The sequence below is a fragment of the Eretmochelys imbricata genome, chromosome 2 (genome assembly GCF_965152235.1).
Source record: "Eretmochelys imbricata isolate rEreImb1 chromosome 2, rEreImb1.hap1, whole genome shotgun sequence".
Classification (NCBI taxonomy): Eukaryota; Metazoa; Chordata; order Testudines; family Cheloniidae; genus Eretmochelys; species Eretmochelys imbricata.
Genome location: NC_135573.1, coordinates 228952935 through 228980101, shown reverse-complemented (window position 1 = coordinate 228980101; position 27167 = coordinate 228952935). Strand labels below are relative to the sequence as shown.

At 42.7% G+C, this 27167-nt stretch overlaps 1 protein-coding gene across 1 annotated transcript in view; it reads left to right on the top strand.

Annotated features, from left to right (window-relative positions):
• The first annotated feature begins 1390 nt into the window (after positions 1–1390).
• Positions 1391–27167, top strand: part of CUBN (cubilin) — a 219163-nt gene continuing 193386 nt past the window's right edge. The window contains exons 1-12 of the mRNA XM_077809433.1: positions 1391–1509; positions 1661–1790; positions 2156–2248; positions 3308–3346; positions 4047–4148; positions 5406–5509; positions 10715–10841; positions 12495–12663; positions 13270–13401; positions 14703–14798; positions 15445–15566; positions 23477–23663. Coding sequence (XP_077665559.1) covers positions 1391–1509; positions 1661–1790; positions 2156–2248; positions 3308–3346; positions 4047–4148; positions 5406–5509; positions 10715–10841; positions 12495–12663; positions 13270–13401; positions 14703–14798; positions 15445–15566; positions 23477–23663 — 1420 coding nt within the window. The remainder of the gene's footprint in view (positions 1510–1660; positions 1791–2155; positions 2249–3307; positions 3347–4046; positions 4149–5405; positions 5510–10714; positions 10842–12494; positions 12664–13269; positions 13402–14702; positions 14799–15444; positions 15567–23476; positions 23664–27167) is intronic.

Here is a 27167-nt window from a genome sequence, read left to right as displayed (position 1 = left end):
TAGTTGGATGGGCAAAGTGAAGTGCTACACTTAATGCAGTAGCATTTACCTATCTGTCTCTAATGCAATAACATGAGAACACCACCTACGATCAGTTCCAAAATTTCAAGGAATGTTCCAGTCATCGATGAGCAGAACCCTTTTGCTTTTGGTGAAAACTGACAGGGAGAAGATGGAGAGCAGAGGGAGCCTCTTGTATCTGATTCTGCAAGCAAGAGAAAAGAAATAAGAATTGTGTGGGGAGGGGACTCGCACAGAGACCCTGGCATGCGGGGTGAGGGGGGCGGAATGGGAGTGCCTACAGAACCCCTGGCAGCTGGGAGAATGGGCAACTATGGTATGAGGGCCAAGGGGTATAGGAGGAATAGAGGACAATGAGAGGCACACAGGGCCCCTTGATGGAGGAAAATGGGGGGAACTAATATGGGGAAAGGGGCAAGGGAACCCAAAGCCCTTGGCATGTCAGAGAGAGATGAGGAGGAGCACACAGAGCTTCTGGCATGGGGGTGAGAAAATGGGATCCTTATCTGGGAGAAGAGGGAGGAATGGGGGACTCACAGAGCCCCTGGCATGAAGGGGAGAGTTGCTGGGAAGCTCTGAAGCAGAGGGGCATAGGAAGGTGGCTAGGGAGCTGGTGGGGGTGGGGAGGAGAGAGACTGGAAGAAAGCAAGAAGCCTCTGCTGTGTGCAAAAAAACAAGTGCAACCATCTAGTTAGTATCTGTTGATTCAGTCACAAGTCAACTTAAAACAACCATATCTGGGTAAAATACATATTTTGTTGTTGGTGTTCAGTTTGATTCTGTGTATTGCTATCAGATCACTCCTGTCATTTCTCCAATTAATTATTTTAGGAAGGGTTGGAAACTTCTCCTTTTATGAAAATAGTCATTTGGTGACCAATGTGACTTTGACATTCCATACTGGCAATCACCTGGGATTTTTATTGATGCCAAGATCCTGAAACTTGCAGTGAAACATGCAGTAGTGCTGTGATGTTTCTTTTGCCTAGTCAGCTACATATTTCAAGAGACTTCAGTAGTGTTTCATTGTTGCAAAGGTCAAAGAGATAATGATTAAATCAAGGGAGATTGTTTTTATCACTTGAGTTTTTCTTTTTTTAAAAAAAAAAGAATAGGAAAATGTCAAAGTTTTTAAAAAAGGGAAAAAGTCCATTTCATTTTTAGGTCATTTATATATTTTCAATACTTAGGTTATTAATTCAGTTATGGCTCACCCACTCTGGGGCAAATAAGCAGAGTGGGCACTACTGCGAGCGTACTGAGGATCTTGCAAGAGCAAAGTGCACCTGTTAAGCTCTCAAAACTAACATTCGACACTGGAGGTTTCAGTCTAACTTGCCACACGTCCCAGGAAGGCTGGCAGCAAGCAATGCTTTGGTCAGCTTCTGTCCCTTGGCTTCTGGCTGCCTTATTAATACTTTCTGGATTAAGCTGTGAATCCAAATATTATGAAAAAAAGAGGCAGAAAAGAAGCATTTCTGATGAACAGTAAGTACCATTGTTGGTGTCACTTACAAATAGATCTGTTCACATGGTGTGGTTTTAAATACCAGGAATGGGAATGGCTCAAATAAATTTCTTTACAAAGTCTTTGGCAGATATGTAGCTAAATGCCATCTTCTCTTCTTTGATACAACAGGCCTCGCATGACCTCAGAAAGGGGGAATTTAGTATTTCATACAGGCGCTGCCAAAAATATTGAGTTTAGAACCGGATCACAGGGAAAAATAAAAATTAATGAAGATGACCTCGCAGAGCTTTTTAGTCAGGTGGTATACTTACTTATTCTTATTAAATGTTCACCTTTTTGCTTGCACAATTACAGTTTAATTTACATTTACATGCTCGCAAAATTTACCACAGGAACTGTTTCAGGTATGGCAATGGTTTTATTACTGTTAGCATTGCTGACATCATTATGAGATGATCATGAATTATTACAGACCCATAAAGAAATTATGTAGCTATATAAAAAATTAAGAGGCAGTTGCGTACACTATGTAACTCTGTTATCTCACTGAACTTTATCATAAAATACTGAGAAGATCCAACTTTCTTCAGCAACTGAAAAGACAAAATGATTGTTTCACATAGGTTTCTAATACACTAGAACTAACCTTTTTTTAAAATTTAGATCAGGAAAAATAAAGATGAGATTCTAGAAGTGAAAAGAAGCACTGGTGTCCTTCAGAATTTTTCAAACCAGATCACTCTGATTAATTCCAAGGTAAGTCTCACCTCATGTCACATTTTCAGTTCCTGATTTTCAGTTCCTCATATCATCACATCTTCATGATTTCTCTGACTGTTACCAGTGATGGGCCCAAATCCTCCACGGAGAATTGCATGGGCTTAGGAAAAAAATTAGAATAATTTGTATGGGCCTGATCCAGCGCCCACAAACCAAGAACCAAGATAAAATCCTGAAACTATGGCTCTTCTTTTTGGCTCATCAGCATCTGTGCGTACCTAATCCTGAAGGTCCTACTCAGGCAGAGACCCCAGTGCACTCAAAGACTGTAGGAATGGGCCATATATATCTAATACAACAAGTGTTGCACAGAGTCAGCGTTCCATATGTAGAATCATGTGTCTAGTGAAACTAGAGATGGAAAAGACCTCGTAGGTCATTTTTCCCATCTCCTGCGAATGCAGATGTTTTCCCTACAGTGCATTCTGGAATCCTTTATTCAGTTCAGTTGTAAATCACTCCAGTTATGGAGTTTCCACAATTTACCTTGGGGAAAATATTCCGGAGTCCATTTGAAATTATCCTGATATGTATGCTTCATTTGACTGGGTTCAGTTTCAGTCTGTTGCTTCTAATCATATCCCCTTGGCTGATCGCCAACAATTCCTTTTCCTCCTTTGTGTTCATACCCTTCAAATAGCTGTAGACAGTTGTATCCTCTTTGAGGCCCCTAATCCTGCAAAGATTTCTAAACAGCAAAATCCTATTGAACTACTCAAATGCTTAAAGTTAAACACACGCATAAGTCTCCAGGACTGGGGCCTTAGTTGTTTAATCAAATTTATACATATTTAGGTTGTGATTTTCAAAAGAACATAAGTGGTTTAGATAATGAAATTCTACTGAATGAATATTGGGCACCTTATGCCTCTCTGAAAATTCCCTTTTTGTTTTTCCATATGTGAAAATCCCTCCATGTTTCCTTGGTCTACCAGTGTGTACCTGACTGAAAGGTGCAACCAGTCAGTCCCAGGACACACACATATCAGCACCACTTTAATCCCAAACACATTTGTCTTTGTATATCTGTTGCAGATTGTGAGTCTTGAGGGCAGATTTCAAAACGTAGAACAGGTGAGTAATTATGGAACAAACCTAGCAGGTTTTATTAAAAGCAGAAAATGAAGGATGACTGCAAGAATAAAAATAACTAGATGGATTCTGTCCTCCCATGCATCACTCAGGGCTGCTTTTCTCATTAAGAGCACACAGACATGAAGTCACGATTTATAGATGAGATGAAATACCTTCTTTTCAAAATAAACTCTGTCAGATTCCCCATTCTTTAATTAAAATATCTTTGTAGAGTTAGAAAAATGGCAACTAGATACTAGGGGGGGAAAAATCTCCTCCTTTTATGATCTGCCAAGACTAAGCCATGATTTGGGAACTCAATCTGAGTGTTTGCTTGTATTAAAGAAATCAATTTTAGTTATTAATTGCAGCATGAGTAATGCAGTTGCCATATAAACCATGCATGTGGCATCAAGAATGAAAGTGAGGCCTTTAGCTCTGGAAATATGGGTCCTCTGCTAGTAGAACTAATGAAGACTCTCTATTAACTGTCACTTGTTGTCGAGCTTTTACCCTCTCAGTGGGCGGCAGCCAGCCTCTACAGGGAAACACAATCACAGACAGACAATTACATTATTAGTTGTTACATTTTCGTAGTGCCAATTGTGTGCTAAGCCTTTCACAGACAAATCTGACAAAAAAGCAGACTCTTTTAAAGACCATGCTAGCAAGTAAACTGATTTCTCGTTCATTGTTTCAGACTGTCCTGAGGAAAGCGTGTAGTAGCAACCCCTGTCAGAATTCTGGAACCTGCCTAAGCCTGCTGGATGCCTTCTTTTGTCTCTGTCCCAGTAACTGGCAGGTGAGTCTTTCAGGCTATTTGAAGACATCCAATACAGATGATTGTCATTATTGTCATCAGTAGGGTCCAATTCTGCCTCCTTCACTCTCACTGAGTAGCACCCATAAAAATAATGTGACAATTCATAGAGTTAAGGTAACTCTCTATATGAAGAAGGATGGGAGGCTCTAGATCTTAATGACAGGTTTCAGAGTAACAGCTGTGTTAGTCTGTATTCGCAAAAAGAAAAGGAGTACTTGTGGCACCTTAGAGACTAACCAATTTATTTGAGCATGAGCTTTCGTGAGCTACAGCTCACTTCATCGGATGCATACTGTGGAAAGTGTAGAAGATCTTTTTATATACACACAAAGCATGAAAAAATACCTCCTCCCACCCCACTCGGGAGGTATTTTTTCATGCTTTGTGTGTATATAAAAAGATCTTCTACACTTTCCACAGTATGCGTCCGATGAAGTGAGCTGTAGCTCACGAAAGCTCATGCTCAAATAAATTGGTTAGTCTCTAAGGTGCCACAAGTACTCCTTTTCTTTTTTCTAGATCTTAAGTAACTCTGTTGTAACTCCACAGACACTCTGTGGTCCTTCTATGAACCTAGCTATTGTATATTCCTGTGTCAATGTTAGTCTGTAGTAAAGCACATCTTTTGAAGATTAAGGGTGATATATCAGTTGCCCAAAGCAATGCAGCTCCTTTAATATCCGACTCATCAGTTGGTATGTTTATATAAGGCTCTCACACATTTGTCTCTCACACAACAGTGCCCATAAAAGAACCATGGGACAAATTATTTGCTAGTATAAATTGGTGTAAATGGAGCTGTGGAAATTTGCACTTGAGAGAAGGTGGGTCCACCCTAGACCTGAAAAACCATCGCGTTGATATTTTTATCAAAATGGATGCTTTTTTCGCAAGACGTTTCAGAAAACAGTACTTTCAATGAAAAAATATGTTGTTGAAAAGTTTCCAACCGGCTCCATTAGTAACCTAAAAGACGATGGTGAACTCCAGTTTATGTTATCCATATGCTTTCTATACGTTTCTAAAAGGTTTTATACCCTGGTGTGGCTGATAAGTAGGGTAATGGAAACAAGACAGAACAATAGCAGTTTGTTATAGTGTTTTATAAGGGAAGCTGTGGTAATAGCAGCCTATGCTTTGTATATCCTCTGAAACATTTCTGTTAAATTTTGGCTCCATGAACCACTTTGATTCTCTGTAATTTGGAAAATACCATGGATTTCTATGTCATCTCAGGGCCCGTTCTGTTCAGTTGATGTTAATGAATGCCAGATTTATGCCGGAACAGCACTCGGCTGCCAGAATGGAGCAACATGTGTTAACACACCAGGAAGTTACAGGTAACTTTTCATGTTCTTACACAGAAGTTCACTATTAGGATCCTCTAACATTTTTATGTCACTTATTGCCACTACAGTGCCACTCCTGGAAATAACAATCTTATAGTTAGGTACTGCAGCAGTTTTCACTCAGAGCATAAAACACTTCATAAATTATGTATCCAATCCTGATGCATGCAAAACTCACTGGAGCCACTGGGACCTTTGCCTGTTTTGAGGCAAGAGGATAAGGCCCATATAAAGATTGTGTAAGACTGTCTTTCGTTCTGGTCCCGGCTACCTTGTCCAGATGAGGAGGCATAACTTGGTGCTGCATGCTACAATAATGGGTGGAGGCTGGACTCCACTCACCAGACTTCCCTGTCGCAGGCCTGGTTTACACTACATAGTTGGGTCAAGGTAAGGCAGCTTACGTCAACTTAATTATGTCAGTGTACACATATGCACTGCAGCCTTACTCCTGCCGATGTACTAGGGCACTTACACCAACAAAGTAATTCCACCTCCACAAGAGGTATAGGGCTTATGTCGGTGTAGTTAGGGTGACACAGTTTCTGTATAGACACTGTGTTTTACTTACATCGGCTGCTGGCTGTCTTGCCAATGTCACGGTTCCATGCTTGAGCTGGCTCTCAGCTCCCCCCTCCCCACTGCCCCTCTTCAATCGTGGAAGTGCTCCCAGTGAGGACACATGCCACCAACAGGAGGGTAGTGTGGACATCAGCCACTACAGTAATTACTGAGGTGGCTGTAAGTTGACCTAACATAGATCAACTTAAGTCTGTAGTATAGACATGCTCCTTGTGTGCCAGCTGAACCAGCATGGGTACAACCAGATAGAAAACAAGCACAGTACAGACAACCCACACCAAATTCAATTATTTGGAAGTTTCTGAATTATTAAATAGCAGTTCCCCATTCCCCAGGTTTATCTTCCCCATTAGGGCCGTATCACAGATTGAAGCAAGTTTTTCAATTAAACTAAGTGGGGGAAAATTCAATGACCCCTTCCCTGCCGTTACGCGCATGGAAATATCTTTGCACTAAAATGAAAATTAAACACTTATCCCAAAGCTAATAAAGTCGTAGAACTTCTCAAATATTTTAGGTATCCATTTAAAGTAAGCAATTGATATTCTGCTTGTTTGGTGGCAATTGTTATATAGCTTAATGAAAAATACTACATAATATGACGGCACTTTTTTTGCCTTACATTGTTGTTAGAATTACACAGTTGCAGAATCTTAACAGGAATGCCCAGGATGCATTTGATTTAGCTCTGTAGTGCTCGTTGATGAACTATTAACAGCCCTGGATAAATGTCACATGTTCAACGGGCAAGTTTGCTTGAAAAGATCATTGCAGGTTAATGAACACTGTCTTTAGTGAACTGACACTGATTAACTTAGGTTTGACAGGATGGAATAATTTAATGCTTGAGTATGTTTCATCAGTTAAGGATCTTCAGATATATAAACAACATGTTCCATCTTCCATACATCCACCCCCAACTAAATATGGGCAAATCAAATGACAGATAAAAAGATTCACAAGACTCTAAATCAGCTGATGAGGTGCATTTCAGAACTTCAAGTCCTGCCCCAAAGGACTGATCAAAATCAAGGCATTCAAAGATGCAGAGGACATTCCAAAGAGGAAGAGGTCACCACTCCATTCCAGCTATTCTAGTAAGAGATTAACGTTATTACCCATTTGAAGCTGCTCTGAGCAGGACTTCCTAAAGCTGGTGGCCATGCTCTGGCAGCTTCTGCTGAGTAATAAAACATTGTTGTGTTTTATTCCCTTTAAATACTGATCTTTCCCCTTCTTTAAGGTAATTCTCACAGAATTCCTGCTTGTTTTGAATATGAAACAATACTCTGATAGGCATCAGGACTCCTTCACCATTTCACCAAAATCACCACTATGCAGCTTCGAGCATTAAGGCCCTGATTCTGGAAAGCATTCCTATTATCTCTAAGCTCATGCTTTCCTGAATCAGTGCTTTAAAAAGGTTTCAGAGTAACAGCCGTGTTAGTCTGTATTCGCAAAAAGAAAAGGAGTACTTGTGGCACCTTAGAGACTAACCAATTTATTTGAGCATAAGCTTTCGTGAGCTACAGCTCACTTCATCGGATGCATCCAATGTAGCTCAAATAAATTGGTTAGTCTCTAAGGTGCCACAAGTACTCCTTTTCTTTTTGCTTTAAAAAGGACACATAAGTCAAGAGTTTGAACAGGAAAAGTACTGTGGAAACGTCCAGTGTAGTCAGCTCTTTGAGGGAGGGGCTGTGTGCCTCATTCACTGTTGCCCCACACCTTGTGTAGTCAGTGACATCTGCAAAATACCATCATTCTGATTTACAGACACGTCACTGGTGTGTGTGTGTGTGTATATGTGGTCTTACTGTTAGCAGGGGAAAGGATTGGGAACCTTGCTGGGGAAGGGAGCATGGATGGATAGAAAGCCTCAAGGCATGGAGTGGAAGAACTTTGTTTGACAAGAATATTGAGATACGGGTCTTCTCATCAGGTGGTAAACAGGCACATTTCATTATGTCCAGTACTGACTTAACACATGTAAGGGGACAGAGAAGCAATGAAGTACTGTCCTGGAAGTTGACTGCCAGGAAATGCCTACTTTAAAACAGTCACTGTAAGTGAGAGACGGGAAGCAGAGTTCTCTCTTTCAGATGGATAGTGGTGGACATCTTCATTTTGTAGTGCACCACCATGCTGTGCTTCTGAGCACAGGAGGAAGGTAGCAAGTATAAGCCACTTTGTGCATAGCCTGTTTTACAGACTGCCTGATGTGGCAGAGAGACCTGCAGGAATGCTGGAAACTTGTCTATTAAAATGAAATTAACTCTGCAGGGAATAGCACACCCTGAGAAAAGTACCATTGGGCCACATTATAACTACTGCACATAGATATTCCTTCTAAAATCTTCTCGCAAGCAATGGCGAAGTATTATAAAGCTTTTGGCAGACCAAGTAAATATTTGTGGGGACTAAGATTTTTATGCTGAAGCTGAGAACAAACTGCTTTGCAGGGAGCTCTGGCATGCCATTCAGCCTGCTTGTTCCCTTCTAATGGAGAGCTTTGTATTGTGTCTGGAAGTCGTGTATTTACCAGCTTGTTTACCATTACAGAAAATAAGAAACAGAACTTTCAGACTGGTAGCCCCCTATAAGCATGGTGTTCTCGAAGGAACTGAGCAACTGCTGTCTGAATGCCAGTTAAAAAAAAAGAGTGACGGACCCAAGTGTGCGACACAATCTGCTACAAAATGGGAAAGTCACTGAACTATAGTGCCCATGGCTTGGAACCACGGGCACCCCCCATATGCTGTCATTTCGATACAGTATTTCTCTTCACTTCCTGTCTTGTATTGTTTGTTCTGTCATGTTCCACCTCAGCAGGGGCTGCATTTCAGCAGCCTAGATTGTACCTTTAGGCATAGTGCACCACCTCCAGAATAGCCCTGAGACTCACTGTGACTCAGAGACTCTCCTCTAGGGCAAATTCCTCCTATCCCCTACCCCCTTGTCTCCTCTTGCTTCAGGAAGTAATAACTTGTTGCAATAGATATAATACCCACATTCAGTTCATAATTCCAGCTTGAGAGGACTGGAAGGCAGGATTCCTGGGTTCTGTTACCACCTCTTCCACTAAAACTTGCTGTATGAACATGCATAAACTGCTTAATTTATCCATGCCTCAGTTTCCTCATCTCCACAATGAGTGCAGGGCTGTGTAAGTTGTTGAAGTGAGTCAGCTGGTCCAGCAACAACAAAAGAGCCAGCCAGCCAGCATTATTATTTCTCTTCAAGTCTTTATTCTTGCCAGCTAAAAAATACCCTTCATACCAAACTAAACAAACTGGCTTTTACCTACCTGGGAAAGCAAATAGACAGGCTACAACTTAAGCTTGTGTCTTTCCTCTGACTACTAGGAAGCTCCAGCAACACATCCTCTGTTTCAGCAAAGCACTTGAGCAGGTGTTTAAGGTTAAGCACACACTCAAGTCACTCCCTAGTTGGCAAAGCGGTAAGTGTAGGTGTTTTGCTGAATGACTCGTCCCTCAAGGCCAGATTCTTAAAAGTATTTAGGTGCCTAAATATGGAGCTAGTTATCAAGTGTGATTTTCAAATGTGCCCGAGGTTTGGTGCCTAAATCTCATTGAAATCAGTGGGAGTTAAGCACCTAACTGTGAAAAATCACACTAGCTGTCTAAATACTTCTAAAAACCTGTCCCTCAGTCCCTAGTCTAGCTATGAAAGCGGCAAAGAGTCCTGTGGCACCTTATAGACTAAAAGACGTATTGGAGCATAAGCTTTTGTGGATGAATACCCACTTCTTCAGATTTGAAGAAGTGGGTATTCACCCACGAAAGCTTATGCTCCAATACATCTAGTCTGTAAGGTGCCACAGGACTCTTTGCCGCTTTCACAGATCCAGACTAACACTGCTACCCCTCTGATACTAGTCTAACTGTATTGCTCTATCAAGTACACCTGTGGGCTGTAAGGTAGATGTTAATTCTCCACCACCTGTCACAGTATAATTATTACCTGTCTTACAGGAGGGTTTTGAAGGCTTAGTTTAATGTATGTTTGTAAAGGACTTGGAGATCCTTGGCTGGAAGGCACCATTTAAAGTGCAAAGTACCATTACTGTAATAAAATAGTCACATATGACTTCTGTTGAAAAACAGAATAAGGCCATTGTCATTTCATCTTCTGTCACCATCACGTCTGCTGAGAGTTGTTTATCTCTGGGTAGAGAAAGTTTTCACCTGTTGAAAAGTAAATCCTTTGTGAAAGGCTAATGGGGACTTTAGGGCCAGAAAACTGCTATATGAATACAGTTAGTTGCAACCTTCACAACGTGGTAAAGAACCACACTGAAGGGAGAGTCCCAACATCTACACTGGAGAGGAAGGATTTTCCAGTGATTAGTACCCTAACATAGGTGTTGGGAGATCTGTGGCAGAGCAGGGCTTGAACCCAAACTTCATGTGTGACCTTGGGCAGGTCACTTAGTGTCTCTGTGCTCCAGTTTCCCATATGTAAAATGGGGGTATCCTGCCCTATCTCACAGGGAGGTTGTAAGGCTAAATACATTCAAGACTGTGAGGTGTTCAGATACTGTGGTAATAAGACAGACAACATTATGGCATTTCTCTGTGTTTTCATCACTAGCTGTATCTGTACTCCAGAAACCTATGGGCCCCATTGTACCTCGACATTTGATGATTGCCAAGGAGGCTCTCGGGCTCTCTGTGAGCACGGCATCTGCATAGATTCAGACAGGGAGCAGCCCAATGAGGTAAGAAATGAAGTATGAGTCTCTTTATGCAACACAGTTTCAGTCAGCGTTTAAGAACCCTGAAGAACCAATAAATACCAATTGTACCAATAAGTACCAACCAACTGTGCTCTCGAGGTGAAATAGTGGCCCTGGGCAACTAATCCTGTACACAATGACCAAACATTGGTTGCTGCATGGTGCTGAGCATCCCAGTGACCACAGAAGGAACTAAGGGTAATTAGCAACTCCCAAGAGGCACCTGTATCGGGTCCATCATTATCCTCCTTTAAACAGCTGGGAAAGAAGAAACGTTTTTTGAATATTTAAAAACATTACTTGAATCTCCAGTTCTAGTATTGGATATTATTTCAATCCTAACATTATCTGAAACATAGTTAAGAATAACAAACATTGTCGTCACTGCAAGACCCCCATGGAAGGGAAAGCAAGGACTAGGCAATACTATCCCTAGTAGTTTCTGGGGCTGGCAATGTCACATGCACTGTTTACCTGCTGTATGATTATTGCCTGTCTTTCATGAAAATAGTCCAGTTTAGTAACTGTAGGTCTGCATTGAAGATTTGGTTAAGGTTCACCATTCAGTTGCTTCTAGGCTATTTTCCCTTTATTTTGTAGATTATTGGTGGGATTTTCAAAAGTTTCAGGGTTGGCTTGACTCTTCTCCCATTAAAGTAAATAATAAAGCTCCCCTTGGCTTCAGCGAGATCACAGTTAATGTTGAGCGCTTGAGAATATACCACCCTAATGTTATTTAATGTTAACTTCAAAACTCTTCATACTCCAATTCTCTGGGACATTGCTGAGACCAAATAAGGATTGTTCTTAAAAATAAATAAATAAATAAATAAATAAAAATCACACTTTAACAAGAGGTTCTGGAACATAACTTCAATCCAAATAAGTCATGCTGACTCCACTGAACACTGCAATTCGTTACAGATGTTAAGATCTGAGTGTTAGTAAAGTTTACAGTAAATGTAATCATTGCCCTTAAAGAAAGTATGGATTTGTGAATTAATTAGTTATTTACACTGTGTACCTCACACAGATTACTGCACAGTTTGCCAAACTGATTTCAGGTTGTTATATTTATATTGGTCTCTTTACCCTAAATGCAAAGCAAGCTGAGTTGATTGCTTTAAATTATGTTTAGGTACAGTTCATGATTGCTGTTCATTCTCTCTGGTGTAGTTCAGTAAAATACAGATTCCTTTTGCTTAGTGAAATAATGATGCAGCCTGTTATTGCCATGTGCTAAATGTTCAATTTCAGAGGAAGAAAGATGGGAAAATCTACCCATGACTATGCAAAAGCAAATCACGTGCCAACGTTTTTTGGGGGGGGCGGGGGCGGGGAAGGGATAGCTCAGTGGTTTGAGCACTGGCCTGTTAAACCCAGGGTTGTGAGCTCAATCCTTGAGTGGGCCAGTTAGGGATCTGGGGCAAAAATTGGGGATTGGCCCTGCTTTGAGCAGGGGGGTTGGACTAGATGACCTCCTGAGGTCCCTTCCAACCCTGTTATTCTATGATTCTATAAACCTCTCTTGTAATTGGCTGTAGTTTAAAAGATTTTTTTAAATTGTTCCTTGTATAGGCTTCTTAGTAGTTTTCACAATTGCCCTAATTCATAACATGCTGTTTAATATGGCAGCCAAAGTACAGCTGTATCTGCGATGCTGGTTGGATGTCCCCGCCTGGTAGCCCCGACTGTAGTGCTGACATAGATGAGTGCAGCCTCTCTAGTCCGCCGTGTTCTCAGAATCCTCCCGTAGGCTGCTACAACACTCCAGGCTCTTACTACTGCGGGCCTTGTCCCACAGGTACTTTATTCTCATTCAGCAACAAGAGGCAATGGTGTGTGCTGACTGCCAATACTTCACAAGCACAGGATTGGGGTCAATACAGGAGTAACTGGATGAAATTCTTTGGACTTTTTTATACGGGAGATCCAATTAGCTAATCTAATGGTCCCTTCTGCCCTGAAAATCTATGAATTCTCTTTTTGCAGTGCCCTTATTTGAGTTATTTAGGCATTTTATAGAGAACATGATTACAGGGACTCTAAATAATGACGATCAGGATTAGAACAAGCCTTTGTAGCAAAAATTTTATGGTAAGATCTGACTGGCCTAATCCTTATGTAAAAATGTGATCCATTACTGAAAATGCACAGGACATATTCAAATAAAAAGTCCCCACTCACATTTAGCAGACTACATTATTTTAAATTCTACAGTACATTTCAGTTTAGTTCTAATACCTCAAAGGAGGAAGATTTCCCATTCACCTGCCTTTCCTAAATGGCATGCAAAGGTAATATTTTCCTGTGCTTGGGACAGGCAGGAAAGTTCTACTAAAAGGAAGAAAAGTAAAAGGTAGTTGTAAGGATTTGCCAGTTTTTGCCTCTCTGCTGTCTCTCTTCATAGGCTGGCAAGGAAATGGCTACCGTTGCCAAGATATTAATGAATGTGAGATGAATAATGGAGGCTGTTCAATAGCACCAGTGGTTCAGTGCATCAACACTATGGGATCCTTCCACTGCAGTCTTTGTCCACCAGGTAAAACAATGAATTGACTTTATGTTGATATAATGACAAGCAGGATATACACTGAAAACATGAAGATACTACACCTTCTAGCACCGTTAGTTTTGTTTAAATAAATAGGTGTTATACTAACCAACGTGATTTTAATGTGGTTTAATATAGTGTCTTGAGACAAAGCACATTTAAACTGCCTTAGGAAGACTTAGTGATGAGCATGGGATAGTGTACATATCTAATTACATCTCCTTTAAATTGATTCCTGTCATTCTAGCAAGACATTTTAAATGACTTATCAGTGTGCTTCCTTTGGCAGACAATACGTGAATAACTAAGATCATTATTATGTTGTCCACATTAACTAAAAGTATATGCTATATGTCAAACCACCTGGATTGTCCTTGTTTAAAGACTTACTAATCACTCATTGCTTTAAAAGTGCTTCCAAAATCTGTACAGTGTTTCCAGCCACAAAATAAACAGAGCAGCTGGAGTGGTGATAAGTCAACATTTTGAGTTTTATTATTTTTAAAGCCCTTTATGAGAAGTACAGCATCATTAACAGAAATACTAACTAACAGAAAAAATGTTTTTAACTGCCTGGAATAAATGTAATGGAAATAAATTCCTGTTAGGAAGAGTTCACCAACACTGTTTACCACACATATGTTACTCTATACTGGGAAGGCATTTTGAGTACATGTTTGATCTAATGCACTGGATCATAAGTAATTCATAGGCTTTGATGAATGATACTCCAAGTACCTCTTTCTTCTTGTCTTAATGAGCCTCATAGCAGCACCAGCAGCGATTTCCCACTCTCCATTCAGTTGTTTGTGTTCTAAACTTCAGTGCATCATGGGCCTATTCCAAACTTCAGTCTCGCAATCATGAGACCAAAGTTATAGAAACCCATGCACCACTGTGGTTTATTGTGTGCAGAAATGAATGGAAGGCAGAATGCAATGACTGCTACAGCCCAGGTCTTAAGGTTCTGATCTCACACATACTTGGTTTATGCGGATGTAACTCTGTTTTGTCCATTGGATTTACTTATGATTAACAACAGAATCAGTAAGATCAGAGTCAGGGCCCTGAAGTGTGGTAACCTGAGGTAGTCAACGAAGTTTGAAAACCTCTGGTCCAGTGTCAACTTCAGCTTTTTCTGTTTAAGTGCTGGAAAAGCATCGTACTTGGTCCCCATTTAAGTCTTTCACCTGGGTGGCAGTATGAGTAAGCACAGTTCCCATTTGATTCTCACAGATTTTCACCAACCCTGTTTGTTTGTATAATAACAATGATCTTATTCTGACCAGGTTACGAAGGGGATGGAAGAGTATGCACCCAAATTGGTATCTGCTCAATACATAATGGAGGTTGCCATCCATTGGCCTCATGTGTACCCTCTCCAGGTAATATGCCATTTTAAGTACTGTTAGATAGTTCAATATCAGTCTTCAAAAAAGTGGGCAGTTTTGTGACGACACATTTAAAATGAAGTCCTCTGACCTTACAACTTTCACTTTTGCCTTCAGACCACAAGCTAACAGATATGTACACTTTAGTGAACTGACACTGTCTCTAGCAACGGGAGACCTAGGATGCACAACGGTGCAAAAGGCAGTGACCTGGCATTTGCAGAGAATGTAGGTAAAGCCTTCTGGCAGTGCTACAGTATCGTCAGAATGGATCCAGATTCCACCACCAGACATTTGTAGGTTTCATTGTGCGGATGTTGCCAGCCCCCACAATTCCCCTCCTGGAACCCCTCTGCCTCATTCCAGCTATAGATTCCATTCTGCACCTCTCTGCAAAGGCACGTGGGCCTCCACAGCTCTCTTAAGACTTTCCAATAACCAGTGGTCTTAATGAGTACAGTGGACACAGAGCAGGGAAGAACATCCCAAAACAGATCACCTGTTAATAGACTAAAGGATTTTGCAAAGCCCTGTTTCAAATTGAGACTCTGTTTCACATACTGTTAATGACAAAGCTGATATTGTTACTGTAATCAGGATCAGGCTAATTACTATGTATGTTTTGTCTCATCTTCCACAGGTCCTACACCTATCTGTGTCTGCCCAGCTGAATACACTGGAAGTGGTTTTGGGCCAAATGGGTGTGCCCCAGTCAGTGATACCTGTCAGCATCAAAACCCGTGTAGAAATGGACAGTGCTTAGTAAGTACGTCTCCTCATAGTTAAAGAGACAATTTTGTTTAGATGTGACCATTAAGACACAGTATACCATTGAGGATAAAAATCGGCATGGGTTTACCCCTGTGCAACCCCATTGGTGGTGATTTCTACATGCATTTCTGAAGTGTTCTTCACCATACTTTACCTACTGTCCTAGAATATAGTAGGTTTGCACGGGAGGAGGGGGGAAGTGTAAGTCAGTGCAGGATTTGACCCTAGTTTGATCTACTCAGACATGACAATAATGATAAAATATAATCACAGTGTTCATTTTTACATGGTACTTTTTCTTAAATGCACAAAACCAACATGGCTGTGGCGCTATGAATCCTATATCAAATTTTGCTGCTTGTGAATGGATTCATAGGCTAGAAGGGACTACCACTGTGATCACCTGGTCTGACCTCCTGTATAACACAGGCCATAGAACTCCCCCAGAATAATTCCTAGAGCAGATCTTTTAGAAAAACATCCAATCTTGATTTAAAAATTGACAGTGATGGAGACTTCACCATGACCCTTGGTAAAGTGTTCCCAGGGTTAATTACTCTCACCGTTAAAATTTTATGCTTTATTTCCAGTCTGACTTTATCTAGATTCAACTTCCAGCCAGTGGGTTGTGTTATACCTTTGTTTGCTAGACCAAAGAGCCCATTATTAAATATTTGTTCTCCTCGTAGATACTTAAACAGTGTAATCACCCCTTAACCTTCGCTTTAAGCTAAAAGGCTCAGAATAAGAGATAGCAGGACTATTAAAAAATAGTTGAATGGAGAGTAAAACATAGTACACAGCAGATACCATCAATAAAAAACATTTGGGAGTGTTCCATTTAGGGCAACACCCAGAATTCACTGATGGGTCAGAAACTGACTAACAGACAGAAAACAAACACTACAAACAAATGGTCATAGAATCATAGAATATCAGGGTTGGAAGGGACCTCAGGAGGTCATCTAGTCCAACCCCCTGCTCAAAGCAGGACCGATCCCCGACTAAATCATCCCAGCCAGGCTTTGTCAAGCCTGACCTTAAAAACTTCTAAGGAAGGAGATTCCACCACCTCCCTAGGTAACGCATTCCAGTATTTTACCACCCTCCTAGTGAAAAAGTTTTTCCTAATATCCAACCTAAACCTCCCCCACTGCAACTTGAGACCATTACTCCTCGTTCTGTCATCTGCTACCACTGAGAACAGTCTAGATCCATCTTCTTTGGAACCCCCTTTCAGGTAGTTGAAAGCAGCTATCAAATCCCCCCCTCATCTTCTCTTCCGCAGACTAAACAATCCCAGTTCCCTCAGACTCTCCTCATAAGTCATGTGTTCCAGTCCGCTAATCATTTTTGTTGCCCTCCACTGGATGTTTTCCAATTTTTCCACATCCTTCTTGTAGTGTAGGGTCCAAAACTGGACACAGTACTCCAGATGAGGCCTCACCAATGTCGAATAGAGGGGAACAATCACATCCCTTGATCTGCTGGCAATGCCCCTACTTATACATCCCCAAATGCTATTGGCCTTCTTGGCAACAAGGGCACACTGTTGACTCATATCCAGTGGTGACGAGGGTGGGATATGAGGGTAGGTCAATTTTCAACATGGAAATAGTTAGCAGGGGAATTTCTCCATGAATCTGTATTAAGACCATTGTTTAATATGTTTATTAATGATCTAGTAAAGAGGTGAAGAATGAGGGGAAATGTTTGCAGCTAACAAAATGTAGGTTTCAGAGTGGTAGCCATATTAGTCTGTATCAGCAAAAACAACAAGGAATCCTTGTGGCATCTTAGAGACTAACAGATTTATTTGCTAGTTCACCAAAGCTTATGCCCAAATACATTTGTTAGTCTCTGAGGTGCCACAAGGACTCCTTGTTGTTTTAACAAAATGTAGGTTGGTCAAGACTATAGGAGACTAGTTCAGGTCACTAAGCATTGGCAATCCAGGTTCAATCCCCTGCTCTGTCACAGACTTCCTTTGTGACCCACTTAGCCTCTCTGTGCCTCAGTTCCCGATCTGTAAAATGGTCTGATAGTACTTTCCTACCTCCCATGGGTGTTGTGGGGATCAATAGATTAAAAACTGTGACATGCTCAGATAATGTATTAACGGGACACATGTAAATACCTAAAATTGATAGATGAACTTCAGAGGAACCCAACAGAGCTATCACTGGGTGGCATAAAGGCAGATGAAATTTCATTGTTAATAAGCATGAGGTAATACATTCCAGAAGGAGTAATTGCAACTACTAATGCACATTATTGAGCCCTCAATTAAAAGTAAACACTCAGCAAAAAGACTTTAGCATCACTGTGAACACCTCAATAAAAGCCTCTGCTCAATATGCGCTGCTGGACCAAAAAAGTTATGCATGTAGAGAAAGGGATAGAAAATAATAGTGGAAATATTATAGAGCCATTCTATAAATTGATGGTGAGATTTCCCCCACCTGGAATATTGTATTCATTCAAGAAAGTCATAGAAGAAGCACAAGGGGCTCAAATGATGGGCAACAGAAACAATGGGAGATCTGGAAAGACCCTCATGGGAGGAGAAATAGGAAAGATTAGGATTGTTTAGAGAGGAGATGAAAAGAAGGGGCAAAAGAGAGAAACACAAAATAAAGAATGATTCAGAGAAAGTAAGTGCTTCCATTACCCTTCTTCATAGTAAAAGAACGGGGGACATCCCCTGAAACTGACATCCAGCAAATGTAGAACAAGTCAAATGAAATAGTATCCTGCACAGTGCATCATTAATTTGCAGAACTCATTGCTGATAAATAGCAATGAAGTAAGAGCCTAGGAGGTGTCCAAAAATTGACATTTAAACAGGTAAAGGGTGAAGTTAACACATGGAGTGGCAGTCCAGCTCAAGACCCTCTATGATACTTAAACCCCACAAAGGGACTGGATAGGCATCCCACTAATGGGGTGGCTGCATAATGGTGCCTGTGCACACAGTTATTAGTGCAGAAGACCACAATGGGAGCAGACCAGAGGTGCGGCAGCAGATCTGTGTTTATCCAGAACTACTGACTCTTGTATTCCATGCAACTGGTATAGAGTCAATGGGTGCTATTTTAGTGAAACACCACAGGCCTCAGCAGGGAGGTGAGTTTCCCCAGCACTCTGCATTCTACCCACATAGACCCCAAATACTTGGACTTTGTGTGTGAAGTGAATTTCGTGTTCTGAGAAAATGCAGTTACTTTAATATGATTAGGAGTTTGTAACTGTATCTACTCTCATGTTCCATGGCATAATAATTGACTGGAGTTAGGAAGAAATTTCCCATATGGTCAGGTAGGTTATTCCATAATTTTCCATGACAGGGTTCTTACACCTTTCTCTGAAGCAGTTGATACCACTACTATCAGATTTAGCGCACTGGCTTGGATGTGTCAGGATCCTGGCAAAGGCAGTCAGGAATAAGGGTCAGAGCAGGGTCAAACCTGAGACTGAGAGGAGTTTCATAATCAAGTTCCAGGCTGGAGTCAATACCAAAGATCAGGGTCCAGGTCAGGAGGCTGCAGGTCAAGTTGAGGTTGAAGCCAGGAGTGCAAGACCAGTGATCAGGAATGGTCATGGTAGCTACAGGAGAGCCACACTGTTGCCTGGACACTTCCCAGAACACCCCTTAGGTTTATGTAGGATGGGGAGCCAATCAGGAGGTATGAGGCTGCTGCCTGTCAGACCTCTTGAGGCAGGACTTCCTGTGGTCTGAGTCTACAACAGGTCATGGATAATGGAGCACAAGCTGGCTATAGCTTCTGTGGGTGGCAGCATGAAGATATCTGCCACCTGCAGCTTTTCAGGGCTGTGTTTGAGACCCCATGAGCCCTACATTACACCTCCTAAGGGGCATCTCCACTGGGCTGGGTTTGTCTGGATCGGCCTCATGGAAGGCTGTCACGAGGTCATGGATTTGGGATTCTAGCTCCCAGGATCACTCTTCTGAACCAGCTCTCCCAGAGGAAACCATATTTGATTTTTGAAGTCCAGTATCTCATGGATCTTGTATTTGTCATGTCCCTGGATCTGCACCAGAGGGGGTGGTGGTTGAGCCTGGTGCGTGAAGGGGTTGTTGATGTTTTTAGCAAGGATATAGGGAACACTGGGTGTGCGTTGAGGGATCTGGGTAACTAAAGCCCCGTCGTCACTGGGTTAATTACCTGGCTGATGAAATATGGCCCAAGGTATTGGAAATACAATTTACAACATGGCCAGTCGGAGTGGAGGTTTTGGGCTGAGAGCCACACTTTTTACCCAACAGTGAATTCTGGGTGTTCCCTGCACTGGTGGTTAACGTACTGCTTATAATCTTCCTTGGTCTTGTCCAGATGTGCCTTGAGTTCTTCTTGGACATCATGGATCTGGCATACTTAGGTGGCAGCTGTGGGATTGGTGGAGTTGCAAGGAGAAGGGGGATGGAAGTCACAGTTTGCATAGAATGGACTCTGCCTGGTGGAGACAAAATCAGCATTGTTGTAAGCAAACTCTGCTTTGGGTAGGAGGATCAACTAGTTGTCCTGGTGGAAATTTGTGAAGCAGCACAAATATTGTTCTAACACTTGAGTTGTTCATTCAGACTGACGGTCAGTTTGTGGGTGATAGGCAGTGGATGTTTAAGCGCAGGTCCTGAGCAATCAAGGTTTCATGCCAGAACCACAACAGAAACTGGAGACCACAATCAGCTGGGACTCACTCCTGGAATCCTTGGAGATGGATGACATGAGCCACCAGGAGCTGGGCTATTTCTTCTGCAGCCAGCGTATGTGCAATGGGGACAAAGTGGGCCATTTTTGTTAGTGGTTGACTACAGTGTAACTGTTAGACACAGGTAGCTCAACCAAGAATTCCAGGGTAATGGCTACCCGGGATCTGAATGGGGTCTTGGAAGGCATTTGGGTGCCACAGGTGTTTGAGTATAGTGTCTTGGTGCAGACACATGTCTCACAGGAATCGACATGTGAGTGGATTGTCATGCACATTCAGGGCCATCAGAAGGAGCAGCTGGCCGAATGGAAGTTCTGAATCAATGCATTCAGGAAATTCTGGGGCTTGAGACTCAGCATAGGGGGCTTTTGGCTGGTGAGATCTTCTCCTTTCAGGACAAGGCCTCAGCAGTCTTGTTCTGGGCCTCTGGGTGGTACATGATGGTGAAATTGAAGTGTGTGAAGAACAGGGTCCAGCGAAGCTGCCTCTGTTTCAGTGCTTTGGCTCGGCAGAGCTACTAAGTTTCTGTGATCCAAATATACCTGTGCTGAGAACCGAGCACCCTCCAGATAGTGGTGCCACTCTTCAAAGGCCACTTTGGGATCTAGAATCTCCTTATCTCAAATTTCATAACTCTGTTCAGCTGGAGTGAGCTTCCGTGAATAGTAGATGCAAGGGTGGAGGTGTTACTGGGGCCCATGTAGGCAGACTTCTTGGCAGAACTTGGAGCAGAAGCTACTCTGGTGCTCATGCCAAAGGATGTGGAAATCATGAGCTGCCAAACCAGCCATGAAATGCTGAAGATTATGGGGAAATGTGATGAGCAGATTGTTCCAAATGGAAGGATTTCCAGATGGTTGCAAATGGCAACTTCCAGAGGCACCATCTCCTGTGTCACTGGCCCTGACAAGAGGAGTGAGCCATCTAAAGTTTCCACTAGGTTTGGGACAGTCTTTGGTTGTGCCTGAATACCCAGGGCTTGGGCAGTACTGGCATCGAGGAAGTTGTCCACTGCCCCAGAATCCACCAGTGCCCACTGTGGGGGAATTTGGTAAGGCTCTCCTGGAACACAAACAGATCCAGACTTTAAGGTCCAGGGAGCACTCGCTGTGCCTGGGGCATGCCTCAGTGAGGAGGAGGGGGGCATTATCTGGGGGTTTGCCCAGGCCAACTCCTTCTCCTGGGCCTGCGTCGTTTCCCGAAATCGGTCATGCTAAAGCTAGGGATGGGTAATTGGTAAGAATATGGCTGGATCTTCCGTTGTAGAAACACAGCCCATGACAACAGCAGTGCTCTTTTTCCTCAGTGGTCACATGGCAATGGGTGTTATCCAGCTGCATGGGTTTTGGGTCTGGTTTGGAGAGGGGTACCACGAGGTACCAGTCAAGTGGTGACCAGGACCCCTTCCTTTCCTTATGTTGTTTGTGGAGCCTATTGCTGATGGCTATGATGAGATTGACCAATGTACCTAGATTGGTTGGGGCCTCCACACAAACTAGATCATCCTTAATTTCTTGCCATAGTCCCCAATAGAACTGGTAGAGCTGCGCCACTTTGTTTCACTCAGTGTCGGAGACTAGTCGCCAAAAGTGGGCTGCGTACAAGAAGTCTGGTCCCTACCCCTGCTGGAGTTTGCACACGGCCACCTCCACTGAATGGGCATGGTGTGGATCATCAAATAAAGTAGAAAACACCTGGAGGAAGGCATCCCAGTCAGATAGTGTCGGGCTCACTCATTCAAGTGGGGGCGAGGGCCAGTACAATGCATCTCCCAACGGGTGGCTAATAATGAGTAATACTTTTGCTAGGTTGGTGGGGCAGGACAGGGTTGGAGCAGAAACAGCAGGCAACATTGGTTAATAAACCACCTGAATTATGGGGGTCCCCATTAAAATGTTCTGAGTGGGGCACTGGGTCTGGGTATTTTCGTCCTGTAGCCAAGCTGTCTGTTCTCATAGCAGCTGGTTATCTGCACAGTTCTGTGCCAGTTGGGACCTCAGTATCGCATTTTCACCATGGAGCAGGGAGGGTTGCCTGTGTAGAGCTTGGTTCTGTGTTGTGAGCTGGGATAATTGGGCTTGAAGCTTGGGGAGCTCCTCCTGGGAGGGTCAAACCCGTTCAAGTATCTCCACTACCCTGTAGGGCGTGTTAGACAAGGAGGGTCCCAGAGCCTCCACAGTCCTCCAGGGTAGACCTTCACCATAGGCAAGAGTGGTGCAGGCAAACTGTCAGGATTCTGACCAGGGCAGTTGGGACCAAACATCAGAGCAGGGTCAAACCTGAGACTGAGAGTAGCAGAGGAATTTGTGGTTGAGTTCCAGGCTGGGGTCAATACCAAGGATCAGAGTCCAAGTCAGGTTTCAGGGTCAGGGTCAGGAGGTGAGGTCCAAATCAAGCTGAGGTCAAAGCCAGGAGTTCAAGACCAGGGATCAGGAATGGTCATGGCAGCTACAGATACCATTGCTTGGACTCTTCCCAGAACATCTCTTGTGTTTATATAAGGTGGGGAGCCATTCAGGAGCCATGTGGCTGCTATCTGTCAGACCCCTTGATGCGGGACTTCCCATGGTCTGTGTCCACAGTGGGTCATAGGTAGTGGAATATGAACTAGTAACAGCCTCTGGGTTTGAGACCCCCTGGGTCTTACAAGATGGACCGCTGGCCTGATCCTGTGGTCCTTTGGGTTTGCTCCATTCTTCATTAACTCTGTCTGGAGTAGTTAAATCCCACTCATGGCCCCTTTAGACTATTCAGGCTTCAGAGACCAGGCCTGAGACAAATGATTTATAAACAGCTGTTGTCCTGGCTTGTACTACAGCGCTGAGAGGTAACTTGATTTACTTGTTTCTAGGGTAATAATTTCAGTGCCAAGCAAACAGTTTTCTGGATGGCTAAAGTAAGATAGATTTGACTTTTTCAGGTAATTTGAAAGGCCTCTGCAACGCAATAATAGACAAAACAAGGAGCTAATCCGATTAGGCCTTGGGCTTTTTTTAGTATCTAACAAGTATCTAATGTCAAGACAGTTGACTACTGAGTGCTTCCTTTGTTTCTCTGCACCAGCACTGCCAACTAAAAACAATAATAAATATCAATGATTTTATTAACTATATTAATGACTTACGTTGACTCCCATTTGCTGCATCTTTTCATTCAATTTATTCTTGCAGGCTACACTCTCTGGATACTTCTGTGTGTGTGATCCGGGCTGGACAGGCATCAATTGTACAGAAAACATCAATGAGTGTTCTAGCAACCCTTGTCAGAATGGTGGAAGTTGTACTGATGGAATTAATGGCTACTCCTGTGAATGTACAAATACCTGGACTGGACCTCAGTGTCAGACTCCCCAGCAAGGTAACATGAAAAGCATAGTGACTGAGAACTGAAGCAACACCCTATCAATCTGATATCTATAAAAGGCATTTGGATTAGAGATGAGGTTTATAAGGGAAAAGTCTTACCCTTGGGTTTAAAATACGAGAGGCAGTGGAAAATAGATCCTGATCCAAAGTCCATGTGAGTCTTTCCCACTCCTTCAGTGAACTCTTGTATTGAGCCCATAATGCTTAAAGCTTCTAACTCCACGTGCTTACCAACAATAGCATAACAGACAGGTTGAATTTTAGGCCTACTAGCCTTGACTAGTCCCTTTAAATCCTAAAATTAGATTTCTGTAGTTAAATAGAGATCTTCCGAATCCTGACCATGTGTGTACTAATTCAGATGGGAAGGAGGATTTGCGGTAGGGATAATAGAATCACAAGTGAACAGAATAAAGTTTGCTTTTGATTTATATAATGTATTTCATACTTGGTTTGCCTCAAAGGGCTTCACAAAAAAGAGTTAGATTGTGGTAATGCAATGACTATATGCTTCAAGCAAATGTGGCAACTATTAGGCTTTCTATAGTAGTCACTATGCAGTCTGGGATATTAGAACTTACGTGACAAAGAGAATGTTGTCAATGAAACCAGGATGATCACTATTTCTTTTCAAGGAGTGTCACAGAATCTTTAATTTTTACCCGGTACAGCAGACGGTGACAAGAACTAGACTTCAGTTTAAATGTTTTATCTGAAATATAGTACCTGTAAGTCACAGTGCACCTCATCACCCTCTGTGTGAATACTACATTGCAGAACCAACGTAGAATAGGAGCCTACACCGGGACTTAACTTTATGGCTTTCTGACACTGAACCAGCCTGAATCTACAATCAAGGAATTGAGAAAGATAGCCAAACTGTGTGGATCCCAGTGGCTTAGAAACCGGGGAGGGTGGGGGGAGTATTGAAAACTTTGAAAAAGTTCATTTTGAAACAGCAGCTGACCAAAAGTGTCCTCAGCCAAAAACATAGCATCATTGCTGTTCATGGAGATTGGAGAGGGAGAGCTAAATGAGGCCCTGAAGTTTTTGGTTAACAATAAAAACATGAAGGAAGCCCACACACTGAAAACATTATTTAAAGGAAATATAACCCACAGAGCCAGGGCACGTTACATTTGTAGGGAAATTACATGGCCTTGTCTTTGACATTGTTTTTCAGTGGCATGTTTTACAAATACTTTATGAAAATTAATTTAACATCAAGGTGCCGTTCCACTGACACACACACACACACACCCCAGCATCAGTCTGTCACAGTGTGGCTCTACAACTTCATATGTATTGTAGACAGTTGTGTGGGCTGGTAGCATCATCTAACATTACAGTTGGCTGACACTTCCCATTATAAGACCCTGTTTTTAGTTGCTTAGAACTTTGCCAGAGTTTAACTGTTCAGGCTGAAATTTTCCATGCTGGGTATCTGCCTCAAGTATTAATTTTATTTAAATAAATAAACTAAACTAAATAAACCCTTAGTTGAAATTTTTGCCAAAATGCTTCTGCCATTTCTAAGAAAAAGGCTAGGGAAAAATGCATTGTCTTTCAATGTTAAAAAAAAATCCTGGTGACCTTTTCTTTGAAAAAGCTCTAGCACACCTATGCTTTGGAGGAGGTACTTGAAATTTGTCAGAGAGATGGCCTTTGTGTCAGAGCTGTGCCTTTCTGTGAAAATCTACCTACATGTGGCCAAGTTTATAAGCTTCTAAAAAATTGCAGTTTAGACATGCTTAGCAGAGACTTGGTAGAGCTTAACAGCTAAAATCTCTGAAGATTCCACCCTTGGTGAGCATGCTCAAGCCTCTCACGACTCCTAATACTGAGAAGACTGCATGTGCGCCATCCCCTCAGATCAAATGAGCATGCTCCTGTCCAAAGCTTGAAACAATACTTTCTCTATAATGGCTGGTCCCAGCTGCTGCAGGCTATGGTAGGGCCAACCACTGGAATTGAGAGCAGAGAGTTGATGTGTCCCCTGCTCTCAATGACCCTCTTGCTGGCATTCAGGCAGAATGGAGGAGGAAGCTGTCTGATTCAAATGTAGAGAGGACATGAACTGGACCTGGAGCTTTTCAGGGGAGAAAAATGGAGAAGTATATTGGAACAAGAAACCTGGGTGGGGGGCAGAGCCTGGAAGTGGCTGGGGTAAGGTCTGGGGAAAAGGGAAGGACGTGAGGGGTAGCCAGTGGGTGGGAGGAAACTGATATTGGGTGAGGAGCTGGGGGAGAGACAGACTGGCAGGGCAAGAAGAGTGCGCCTAAGAACTAGTGGGAAGTGAGGAGAGGAGAGAGATCTGATAAGAAGCTAGGGTGCAGGGGGAGAATTGGGATTGGCTGGGTAAAGAGACTGGGACGAAGCCAGTGGAGGCAAGGACACTTAACTTGGCTGGCAAAGAGGGATTGGCTTGGCTGGGGAGTAATGGGAGGCAGTGGAGATGGGAAACATGAGGGGAAAGGGTAGCTTGAGGCCAGAGAAAGAGAGAAGTTGCGAAGGGAACTGGGCCTGGCTGGGCAAGGAGATTGGGGACGAGGACTGTAAATAGCTGGGTAAATATCTGTGAAACCTGCTGGAAAATTATCTCATCCCCCCTCTAGTGCTGGTCCACACAAAGGATAACATCATACTGTTACTATCAGTTACTGTATTAGCTTAAATGGCAGAGGTCTGTATGGTGGAGCTAAAGATTCCAAAACCTTGTTGATGAACCATATGGGTATCTATATGATAACACGTAATGCAATTTCTGTATGATTAGTTTTTTTTTTAAATCTGAAATTACATATAAAAGACTATGTAAAAGAACATTATTAAGGTACCAAAATCAAGCACTCAAAAGTTAGGAAATGCCAGGTCTATGAAATTTTAATTTGCTGCCCTTGTGCATGTGCATTATGATACAGTATTTAATTACATGATCACTCACTATTTTTTCCACAGGACCCCTACCTTATTCAGTGTATAGGATGGGCCTGTTCTGGGGATGATCAGGGCTGTGCAGTGAAAGAAGCTGCTGTCTGTAGGACCCTTGCCTCATTTGTTGCAGAAGTTGAAAGGTGTACAGGAAATGAGGCAGGGGACTGCAGGAAGGGGAAGGATGATCTCATGGTTAAGGCAGTTGACTACTGGCCTGGAGAACTGTATTCTATAGCTGCCAGTGCTGCAGAGTTCCTATCTCCTGCTAGGCAAGAGACTTAAACCACACTTTTCACATGAGCATAGGCAGCGAGTTATATGGGCCCGTGGTGTTTGTGCTCCACCAATATTCAGGAACGTGGGCCCGGCTCCGCCAAAGTTTGGGCTTATATTTTCAGAGCTGTCCCGTCCATAGGACGGACCGGGGCAACAGCCCTGTGCTTTGAAAGGCCCCGTGCTTCAGGGGGACATGGGGGCCAGGGCAGCCTGGGGAGTTAGCCGGGGGCCTGGCGCTGCAGCAGCAAGTGACCCAGCCTGCCCTGCCCCACCTCTTCCTGCCCCT